This window comes from Cicer arietinum, chromosome 7 (genome assembly GCF_000331145.2).
Source record: "Cicer arietinum cultivar CDC Frontier isolate Library 1 chromosome 7, Cicar.CDCFrontier_v2.0, whole genome shotgun sequence".
NCBI classification, from domain to species: Eukaryota; Viridiplantae; Streptophyta; class Magnoliopsida; order Fabales; family Fabaceae; genus Cicer; species Cicer arietinum.
In genome coordinates, this window is record NC_021166.2 from 4,392,217 (window position 1) to 4,404,387 (window position 12,171).

General features: G+C 30.1%; 1 protein-coding gene across 1 annotated transcript; it reads left to right on the top strand.

Moving 5' to 3' along the window:
- Window positions 1–5,830: 5,830 nt before the first annotated feature.
- On the top strand, window positions 5,831–11,196 carry LOC101500686 (DNA replication licensing factor MCM2). The gene is made up of 17 exons (XM_004508084.4): window positions 5,831–6,118; window positions 6,213–6,394; window positions 6,988–7,160; window positions 7,266–7,455; window positions 7,547–7,766; window positions 7,856–8,063; window positions 8,339–8,473; window positions 8,566–8,757; window positions 8,834–9,006; window positions 9,135–9,323; window positions 9,409–9,525; window positions 9,710–9,794; window positions 9,869–10,012; window positions 10,105–10,230; window positions 10,316–10,498; window positions 10,688–10,849; window positions 10,928–11,196. The coding sequence occupies exons 1-17, from the start codon at window positions 5,907–5,909 to the stop codon at window positions 11,042–11,044; spliced, it is 2,808 nt and encodes a 935-aa protein (XP_004508141.1). The 5' UTR covers window positions 5,831–5,906; the 3' UTR covers window positions 11,045–11,196.
- The last annotated feature ends 975 nt before the right edge of the window (window positions 11,197–12,171 follow it).

Below are 12,171 nucleotides of genomic sequence, written 5' to 3' on the forward strand. Positions count from 1 at the left end.
GTAACGGTGTGGGATACTTATAAAGGACTCACACAATCACAAAGCACGCGTCGTTTTCCTTTTCTAATAAAATAACAAGATAAGTGTAAAGGTAAATTGTGGGTGTGATATGATGCACCGCTTTAAAGTAACACATTGGTGGTGGAGCTGATAATTTTTGTTCCATACATGCTCTTAAATTTAGGCTCTTTGGTAAAATTAATTGATAATATATAACCTATAATTTATTATTGTTAAGTTAATTAATTGCATAGTAAAATTAGTAGTTTAAATAAATTGAAAATATAAAATGATATAAAAACTTCTTTTAGTTAAAAATAAAATTTATCGATTAATATTTAAAATATTTTAAAAGTGGCAATTTAAAATCTATCAATCTGATATTTTTTTTGTTAATTTCAAATTAAAATATATAAATTATTTTTTAATCAGATATATTATTTATTTAGTTAGTTTCTTTATTTTAAATTATAATAAATAAATTCTAAACTATTTTAAATTATTATTTATTAAATATATAAATCATTTATTTAATTTTTAATTTTTTAATTTAAATTTAAAATAGGGGTAACAAATTTATATAGTTACAATAATAAAGATCAGATTGGAAGAAGAATATGATAAATTATAAACTACTTGAATTAATTTATCTAAAAACACTATAAGTTCGCATATGATTATAAATGATAAATTATACGTGATAAATTCGTTTGTTGATCTTGCCAAAGTGTGATTTGACGAAGACTCTAGTGGTGGAAATGGAAATAATTTAAGTGTTTAACAAGGTGTTGTTAGTAATCAAATGTAAGAATACTTAATAATAAATGTATTAAAACTTGTATTTCTAATTTTTACATTTCTAAAGTTTAAATTTGGCATTTTTAATTGTTAAAAGTACTTATCAATAAGATATGATAGTTTAAGAAATATTATCTGTGTCCCATAGTTGTCTTAAATATTTTGTAGGTTTTATTCTAAATTTAAAAATTGAACTCTTAATAAAGAAAAGTGTAATTTTAATAATTAAAAATAAATAACATAAAGTTTAGTCTCTATAAAATTATAATTTTTTATTTGTAGTTCTTTTAAAAAAAATCTCAACTTTTTAATTTCTAAATATTTATTTATTCAATTTTAGTTTTTATTTTGAAAAGTTTTTTTTAAAACAAATTATATTTTAGTCATGAACTACAAGTAAATAAAAAAATTATGAACTAAACTTGAGATGTTGTAATTTTGTAGAAATTAAAAATATATTTAATAAAAAAATTTACCCTGATTTTGTTATGTTATAAAAAATATAAACATTTGTGACCTTCACCGATTTGGGACTATGCTATTGGGTTTGTACAACCCAATTGTTGGGCCTACATACACCATTTTGACATTTTGAAAGAGAAAAATATAAGAAGAATGATGTGATATAAATTAAAAGTTTTACATTAAATAAGATAAAAGTCTAATAAAATATTTATGAGTGGCGAGTATCCTCATCTTACAAACTGATTTCGTGAGATTGTGTAGATCCAATTCAACTTCTAAGATGTAATATATATTAGTGATTAGATGAAAATAAAGAAATAGAAAAAAAAATGAAAATAAATATAAGAATATAATGGTATATTTACAAATAACATTGTTGATAGATTAAAAGAAGTGGTCTAAAAACATCGTCTAAAAAATCTATAAAAAGAATCAGTCATATTAACAAATATCTAGTGAACATTGTTTAAGAAATTGATAAAAAGAAATTTAGTTATAAATACACGTCAAATAGTTGTGAAGAACAGTTTTGGGGTGTGGATGTTATACTACTTTGGTGGGACAGCCTTCTTATAAAACGAGGGGGGTGGATACCCTTTAAAAGATAAATCCAATTTCATAAGAGATGAGCATATCGAGCAATTAATTGGATCACCCGTTGGATGAGTGAAAGGTGTTGGCCTCCACTTATTGAGTGAATTAGAACAAAGCATTAAGGCCCCACAAATTATTTGTTTTCATACCATGCAATGATTATTAGGTGCAATGATCCACGAACATGGACAATAAACAATGGGGTGATCCATGTGCTATGTGGATTGTTTCTCTGGCACTTCCCTCATCCTCGGCTTTGTTTTGTTGTTTGTTGCAACTTCTTCATATCTTTATTCCTTTTTTATTTATTTATCAAATATCTTTATTCCCTTTTGAGCTTGTTGACAGGCATGCTCCACATCACTACTATTTCATATGGGGTCCAAATCCCCTATATTGTATTGTATTATCAAATTAATTCTCAATACTTTTGCATTATTAATTAAGCCTATGGGGAAGCATCAAGATGATGTTTGTCCTTTTTTTTTCTCTCTTCAATTCTCTTATTGCTTCCCACCAAACTTCTATTGGCTCTTTGTGCAATGACACTACGAGTGCAAATTCAGGAGTGCTATCTCTCTCTGTCCCTACTTCATTGGGTGGAATCGAGAATATCAGAAAATAAGGAAATTCATATTTCTTAATGTAACTACGTTACATTATTATATATCTGGACCTTTCGATTTGAAATTAAGATCGAAATCATTTCACATTCATTTTACATACTAAATATATTTTTGATATTACCATAATTTTGTTAAAATTTATGATGAACTTTAATAATTATATAAAAATAACAATTTGTCATTTTTAAAAATCACAACGGTTTATATTAATTCTGGTAAGTCAACTATGATATCAAATATGCATTAATAATGTTGACAGTCGTAACTGAATTGTTATTTAAAGAAAAAGCTGATAAAATAAAGCAAATATCCAAGTGCCAATATCATCATGGATTAGATGGTTTAGTTTAAGTCTGCATTTAGAAAGGGACACTATATCATATGGTCAAACAGTGAATTAATGTTAAAAAATACGTTTGAAATTTTAACAACATTCGGTGATTGAGTTTAACTCAATTGATATCGATTTTTTTAAAAAAAAACAGATATTAGTGTTTTAAAATTAAATTTATACTTATTTTCTTTATTTTGTTGAATTAACATTAATATTATGACTGTTTCAGTTGTAAACACATTGAGGACTTTTAATTGTACTTCAAATTGGCGATATAGTTCTCATTCAAATTTTAATCCATTTTCAAGTATATATCATGATATATTTGGTAATATCAATTAATTAACTTATAACTCATTAAATTAGAATATAAGTTTATTTGGTGATATAAAACATATTTAATAAACAAACTTCTCTCACCAATTTATAACATATTTTAAAATATAATTTTAAATAGCATTTAAATTTAAAACATTTAACTTTTTATATTTTATTGGATCTATAATGTATTCCGTCATTTATTATTTTTAAAAAACTAATTAATTATGTATTTTTATATTATTTCATATTTATAGAAATTAAATTTATTAAATAATTTAATCTTAATTGACTAACTTTCAAGTTATAACTCGTCACCATAGATTTCACTCTGACATTTGTGTATATGTATGGCAACAGCCAACCGGAATTGTTCAATGTTGAGAATAGCCATGTATTTTGAAAAGCAAAATCATTACAAGCTATTATTACATGCTAGTGCCTCCCTTGAGTGAGACACCGTAAGACAGTGAGCATCAATGAGAGCTAATTATTGTTTAAAAGAAGGAAAAAGTAAGATGTACACTATTTTAATAAACCAATGTAGTTTTTAGGATTAATTGTAAATTTATTTTTTATTTTTATTTTTATTAATTCTTAATATTAGTCATATATTTTAAAATGCAAGAGTTTATATATATTTTTTTTATAATTTTTAATTAAAAATAGTGATAAAATATGTTTTAATTGATAAAACATATAATACGGAAATGTTGAAAGATTAATATTTATAAAGTTATAATAAAATTATTTAAAAGTTTTAATATCAACTTCTCAAATTATTTATTTTTATAATTTATTTAAAAACATAAATAATTAACGCATATAAATTATTCTACATCGTGAGATTATACGTCATATTATTTTAAATATTTAAAATTCACAATAATTAAAAAATTAGAACTAAAATCAGCTGTCGGATTTTAAAATAAAAAAAAATAAATTTACAAATTCATTAAAATAGATGAATTAAATATGCTATTAAACATAATTTTTATTAAAGAGAAAAAATCGATACTACTACAGCTTAAGTTCAATGCACCCGTGAATTTTGTGCATAAGATTTTAAACAAGTATCCTGAGAGGAAAGGACATTTATAGTATTTGCCAATCTATTATTATTATTATCTAAAAAAATCAATTTTAATATATTTTATCATTCAATCTTATAAACCTATAAAATATTTAGATATCTTCAAAAATTGTGATGTAAATCCATTAAAATTTTAATTATAAAGTATTAATTATGAAGATTCTTTTAGAAAAATCTTAAAAGTCAATACATTCTTACGACATAACTAACACACTCACTTATAATGAATTACTTCAACAATTGTCCAAACAAATTAGTGCAGTAGTTCAAAAGTGGGGTGCAAAAGACATTTCAGGAATGACTCAAAGCATTTATGATTGAAGATTTTTCTTGAGAGAGGGCTAAAGCGATGACTTTAGTGGGCATCCTTTGAGCTGGGCCTGGTATGAAACAAGAATCTAGTAAAGTAAGAAAACATTTTTATGAAAGACCAATGATTTTGTATTAAAAAAAAATATATGAAAGACCAATGGTCAAATAAAACATTTATATCTTGATATAAATTAAAATGGTATCAAATTATTATGATTATAATTACAATATTGCTATAAGCGTTGACTAATGAAAGTAAGTGAGTTCCATTCCTAGGCTTGTGTTTTTCACCAAAAAACAAATTGCTATAAGCCATCACACAGACAAACATTGTCAGATACATGACCAATTAAGGTTGATGATTATACTTTTTGTTCACCTTTGAATCCATTAATTGATAGGCTATTCACAAATTTAATTGTAAATTATTGATGAGATTAGCATTTCTCCTTGACCTTGCATTAAGTTTACTTTTCTTTGAATTTTTATTTATTTATTTTTGAATAAAAAAGTTAACTTAATTAAGGTTTTAGCCTATTTATTTGTATTAATTTACGAAATTGATTCTCTATTTTAAAAATCGACAATTTTAATTTCTGCCTATGGTTTTTTAACAAAAAAAAAATGGCAAATTGCTTTAAATAACATGTCATATGATACGATTATGTAGAATGATTAACACCGATAAAATAAAAATAAAATACCATAAAAACTTATTCGACTTCATAACTTTTTTATATTTGTAATTTAAGTCATATCATATGAATAATTAATGTATCTAGATGATTCTATATAAAAGAATTATATCTCACGTTATTTAAAATACATCAAATTGTTATTATTTTAGATCAACAATCTAAGATAAATTAAAACTGTCAATTTTTAAAATAGATGAACAAATATCATGAATTGATAAAAATAATAGAACTAAAACTATAATTAAATTAAAAAAAATAAAAATGAATTAAATTACGATGACTCAACAAGATTAGGACAAACAGCAATGGTCACGTGACTCTAACTAACAAATGTATTTTTAGATCACTTACCAAATTTTTTCTAATATAAATATATTCCTATGTATACACCTACCAATTGTTCTGTCTCTCTCATTGTTCGTCTCGCTATAGAACCTTTTGGTTCTATCACTAGCTGCAAAGCCCAGATAATGATAACATGGACCCAAGCTGGGCCGGGTTACGAAAGTACGCTATGGCCCAACAAGCGATAGAAATGGCGCCAAAGTTTTCCCGCCAAGAAAAAGAAACCAATTGATAACCAACCCACTGGAAGTTCCAACCCTAACCAGAATAGAATCGGAACTGCCAAAGCAAAAGCAAAAAGAGATATTTTCCAGAAGAGAATCATGGAGTCCGGAAATCCTGCATCAACTCCCGAACCCGAATCACCTACATCTCCCTCCGTCGGTTTCAACACCGATCAACTTCCTCACACTCACACCAGTCGCGCTTCTGAAGATGACGAAGCTTCCGTTGATCCCGATATCATACGCGACGAACCCGAACCAGAGGAAGAAGACGAAGACGGCGAAGATCTTTACAACGACAACTTTTTGGAGTCAGTCCTCAATTTTTACAATTTCATTTTCTTACTCAGTGTTTTTTGCAATTTTTTTATTTATAATCTAGGTGTGTCGTTGGATGTTGAACAGTGATTATCGGAGGATGGATGAGGCTGATCAGTTTGAATCGGTTGGATTGGATGATTCGGTGGAAGATGAGAGAGATTTTGATCAGATTATGGAGGATCGTAGGGCTGCTGAGATTGAACTTGACACTCGCGATGGTCGTGCTTCAAATCGCTCTAAACTTCCTCAACTTCTCCACGACCAGGGTAACCATTTCTCTTTCTTTCCTTTCAATCTCTTAATTCGGATGAAAAAAATGGAATTATTGTTTGTAAACTTAAATTGATGAAAGTTAAATGGAATTATTGTTGGTAAATTTAAGCTGGTCAAAATTGTTTGATATTACCAAATCGTTTTAGGCAATCTTACCATGGTGGATGTTGAATGTATAACTATAGAGTGCATTGATATTAGTTCTGCGGCAATTGGTTGTATTGCTTATGCGAATAAGCAGGGATTAGGATATGTCACTATTCACTCTGAAAAGGAAGCATCATGGGTTAAATGTTATATGATAGTGTATATTTAGATACAGGTTGAGATTGCAGAGTCGAACCGAGTCATCATGATTCATGATTTTGGAAAATCTACACCGGAGACTTCAACCAAATTGCATTGGCACCACGATTTTTGACAAACTCACCTTTAATCGAAACCTACACTATTATGGGCTGGGCCTCTTTTTACTTTAAGCGAGTTAGAGTTAATTATCTGTTTAGTTTTCAGTTGTTATTGTTAGATAAATATTTGACTTAAAACACAAGGTGTTGGTTGTTTATTTGTGAACTTTCTATTGCAGATACTGATGATGACAGTTATAGGCCTTCTAAAAGGGCCCGAGCTGATCACAGGTCGTCTGCACCAAGCGATGATGATCTTGATGGGATGAATAGTTCACCTGGTAGGTCACAACATGGACACTCAAGGGAGGATAACCCAACTACTGATCAAAACGACGATGATCAATATGAGGTACTTTCAACATTGAATTTTATTTTTATTTTTTTAGAAAGATATAATTATCGCTGTGACCTGGTTGATTTTATTTCACAATTGTCACTGGGTCATGGAATGTAGGATGATTTTGATGATGAAGCTGGGTACGAGATGTACCGTGTTCAAGGAACTCTTAGAGAGTGGGTTACAAGAGATGAAGTGCGCCGATTCATAGCCCGGAAATTCAAGGATTTCTTACTCACATATGTCAATCCAAAAAATGAACACGGAGACTTTGAATATGTTCGTCTGATAAATGAGATGGTGTCAGGTAGTACATCTTCTACAAGCCTTCAAGCATTGAACTTGTGACAGTCATCAGTATCTTATCTGCACCTGCTTATTTTGTCTTTTTATTGTAGCTAACAAGTGCAGTTTGGAGATAGATTACAAGCAATTTATCTACGTCCATCCCAACATTGCCATTTGGCTGGCTGATGCACCTCATTCTGTTTTAGAAGTAATGGAAGATGTTGCTAAAACTGTTGTCTTTCAATTACATCCAAATTACAAACATATACATCAAAAGATTTATGTTCGCATTACCAACTTACCAGTTTATGATCAGATTCGAAATATTAGGTAACATTAAAAATCAACTTATATATTGTCCCATTCTTCTCCCCTCTTATTCATTGGATAAAATCTAAAAGTTGCCTTCTATGGAGCAGACAGATCCACTTGAATACAATGATACGAATTGGGGGAGTAGTAACCAGGCGTTCTGGAGTTTTCCCTCAGCTTCAGCAGGTTAAGTATGACTGTAACAAATGTGGAGCAATTTTGGGACCATTTTTTCAAAATTCCTATTCAGAGGTGAAAGTTGGGTCCTGTCCTGAGTGTCAATCAAAAGGACCATTCACTGTCAATATTGAGCAGGTACGACCTTTCTAATCCTTGAGTTTTGAAACTGAGTTTTTGCAAAAGAAGTTGGGAATGAGGACATTGAAATAACCCAATTTGTGTTGATTACTGTTGTTCATTTTGACGTTTCATATGACTGCATAAGACCTGTTCAGTTTACTTTAGATGTATTGTTGCAGGATCAACACATATACTTTTGGTTGTTGAAACAAAATAAGTTGACAACTAATAGTTGTGTTAAAAAGTTGTGTAAAGATAACCTAATTTTCTTCCTTTTATGCTTGCTATAGACAATTTACAGGAATTTTCAAAAGCTAACTCTTCAAGAGAGCCCAGGAATAGTTCCTGCTGGGCGACTTCCAAGATACAAAGAAGTGATACTGTTGAATGATCTGATTGACTGTGCTCGACCTGGAGAAGAGATTGTAATCATCCACCACTCTAACTTATTAGTTTTTGTCTAGGGTGTTGTGGAATGTTTTTCTAATGTTGATTATATTCTGATAAAATGTTTCAGGAGGTCACGGGTATTTATACGAATAACTTTGACTTGTCTCTAAACACAAAGAACGGTTTTCCGGTGTTTGCCACTGTTGTTGAGGCAAATTATGTTACAAAAAAGCAAGATCTCTTCTCTGCCTACAAACTTACACAGGAAGACAAAGAAGAGATTGAGAATTTGGGCAAAGACCCCCGGATTGGAGAAAGGGTTTGTTCCCTATAACTTTATTTGCATTTCTTCCATTTAATTATTTGTTGTTAATGGACAATAAATTGAAATTCAGATTATCAAGTCTATTGCTCCATCAATCTATGGTCACGATGATATAAAAACTGCAATAGCTTTAGCTATGTTCGGAGGTCAAGAAAAGAATGTTGAAGGGAAGCATCGACTGCGAGGAGACATAAATGTTCTTCTTCTTGGTGATCCAGGAACAGCAAAGTCTCAATTTCTGAAGTAAACTTACACATTGTCACTTTATAGTCTTCTTTTAGTTTGTAATGCTGATCAATTGATTATAAGGCTTCTTTTAATTTGTAATAGCCATCAATTAGTTATTAAATATTACAAATTTCTGCTGTCAGGTATGTTGAAAAAACTGGACAGAGAGCTGTATACACCACTGGCAAAGGGGCTTCTGCTGTGGGTCTCACGGCTGCAGTTCACAAGGATCCCGTGACAAGGGAATGGACCCTTGAGGGGGGTGCCCTTGTTCTAGCTGACAAAGGAATTTGTCTCATTGATGAATTTGACAAGATGAATGACCAGGATCGGTAAGAAAATATATATTGTAATCCTTCATTGATTTCTGATTATCATGTTTTAGTTGTTTGACCATTTGGATATATATTTTATCAGGGTAAGTATCCATGAAGCCATGGAGCAGCAGAGCATAAGCATATCAAAAGCTGGAATTGTCACATCTCTTCAGGCGCGGTGTTCTGTCATTGCTGCTGCAAATCCAATTGGAGGAAGGTAAGCTAACATGCAAGCTTACATGTATCTGATGGCAGGCTGGCGCTGTTCATCAGTGTCCCAGCTAAGACTTCATCTTCCATGCCATACATGTTGAATCAACCAAGTACTGCTATATGGTTTAGTTTCATTTTCCTACCCTCTAACTTATGAGCTGTCTAATTGAACTCTGTTTGATTTGCAGATATGATTCCTCGAAATTATTTACTCAAAACGTTGAACTGACAGACCCTATTATTTCTCGTTTTGACATCCTCTGCGTTGTGAAGGTAATGTTTAAATTCACTCATTCTTCTATAAACTCTTGTTCATATATTGATTGAGGGAGTTCTTGATTTTACAGGATGTGGTTGATGAAGCCACTGATGAAATGCTTGCAAGGTTTGTTGTTGACAGTCACTTCAAGTCACAACCCAAGGGTGCTAATAATGATGACAAGTCCATGAGCGAGTCCCAGGTTGCATCTGCCATGCCAACTGACCCTGAGGTCCTTACTAAAATCCTGTTGCTGCCAGGATCCTCAAATTAGATAAAATATATAGTGTTCTGTGTCTCAAGGGAATTTTGTCTTGTTTGCAGATACTTCCTCAAGATCTATTGAAGAAGTACATTACATATGCCAAGTTGAATGTTTTTCCAAGGCTACATGATGCTGATTTGGATAAACTGGCACACGTATATGCAGAACTGCGGAGGGAATCATCAGTAATGTCCTATCTCTTTTTTCTTATCAAACTTGTTTCTTTTTTGTTTAGTTTCACTAATAAGCTGCTCTTACTCTCTTGTTTAGCACGGGCAAGGAGTCCCCATTGCGGTGAGGCACATTGAATCAATGATAAGGATGTCTGAAGCTCATGCGAGAATGCATCTCAGACAGCAAGTCACACAAGACGATGTGGACATGGCGATTCGTGTTCTACTTGATTCATTCATATCAACCCAAAAATTTGGGGTGCAGAAAGCGCTGCAAAAGGTATGAAAAATATTCTCAATCTGCACCAGAATTTTATGAAATTCAAGTAATATTACATCATGTTATAAATTACCATTTCTTTTGCCATTCTTTTTATATCTATCACATGGCTATAGTAATTTTGATGGGCATTCATGGAATTTGTACTGGTCAAATGCTCTCTCCTAAACAATGGTCTTGCTATTGCAGAGCTTTAGAAAGTATATGACTTTCAAGAAGGAATATAATGATGTGCTCCTTCATCTTCTCCGTGAGCTTTCAAAGAATGCTTTGCATTTCGAAGAAATTGTCACCGGATCTGCTTCAAATCTAACTCATGTAGATATCAAAGTAGATGATCTTTTTGTCAAGGTAATTAACGCTGGTCCTTTATGTTTATTTTCAAACTGAGATAATTGTGACTGACGCTCGGTTTGTTTAACACTGCAGGCTCAAGAGCATGAAATTTATGATCTGACACCCTTCTTCAGCAGCAGCCACTTTTCAAGTGCCAATTTTAAATTGGTTGACGACGGAAGAGTGATCAGACATAACCTTGCTAGGTGAAATTAGAAAGTATCAATGTATTATTTTGTCATATTCTAGGTACTTGAAAGACTTCTGAGTGTTACCTTTTTGCATTCATGTGTTGTAATTTAACCAAATAGTCACTTTTGGAGCAAGTATGGTGCTTGTTGGATCGAGGATCCTTTCTTCAATGGATTCTCATGTAAAACTTTCACTTGAACATTGCCGATATAAAAAATGTATGAATCATTAGAATATTTCTCTAAAAAATAAAGGCTGAACAGTAAAGAGTGGAACAAATGTAATGGAAAAAAATCGGTAGCAATAGGCTGGCTATATTTAGCCAAAAAGGCATTTTTTTTTTTAAAGTGTTTATTTAATTTTTAAAAATAGAAGTCTGACTTAAGTATTTTTTTATTAATTAAATATGATGTACGTTAGACCGTAAATTATATGGATTTGTCTTTTTACACATTTCCACTCTTGCCCACCACATGAATATCAAGGACATGCTTATTGTTCTTATGAAATGCTACCATAAAAAATGACTATAGAAAAGTAATCCACGATCACCAAAATTTCATAGATGAAATTTTGAATTTAGTTTTTATTAAATTGACTATCACTTTGGTTGTATGCATGTTTAAATGGACAATTGTAAATTAAACAAACTATTATCCAAATTTTAATTATCAATCATTTATGCCTTTCAACAATTTGGATATTAAATGACAATTTTATAAAAAAATTGACACTTAATTAAAGAGAATTCTATCTCATAAATGATTTAATTTATATATATTATCATTATGAATTTTTTTATATTATAAAATCAATTACAACTGTTAAATCATAAAAATATTTAAATTTTATTTTAACTAATTCTAAAGTCATACGTCATTGAAAGGGTAAATTTTATACAAAAATAGCACATGAGAATTAAACTATATCATAAAAATCCCAATATATATACTAAAAGATTGTTTAGATAAAGTAATGAAAAAAAATTTGAATATAAAATAAATACAATGCAATTCAAATATTTAATTTATAAATTTTGAGTCTTAGAATAGTAAATTTTTATTTAAATTTGCACTTTATATGATTTTCAATTTCTTGTAGTAAAAATGTAAATATGAAAATAAAAGTCGTTAAAAATGGTAATT

Excerpts from the sequence above, each read along its gene's own strand:
- LOC101500686 (XM_004508084.4), top strand. The coding sequence starts at position 5,907 with ATGGAGTCCGGAAATCCTGCATCAACTCCCGAACCCGAATCACCTACA. Across the intron at positions 9,007-9,134 it reads GCAAAGTCTCAATTTCTGAA|GTATGTTGAAAAAACTGGAC; the intron begins GTAAACTTACAC and ends TTCTGCTGTCAG. Across the intron at positions 9,324-9,408 it reads AAGATGAATGACCAGGATCG|GGTAAGTATCCATGAAGCCA; the intron begins GTAAGAAAATAT and ends ATATTTTATCAG.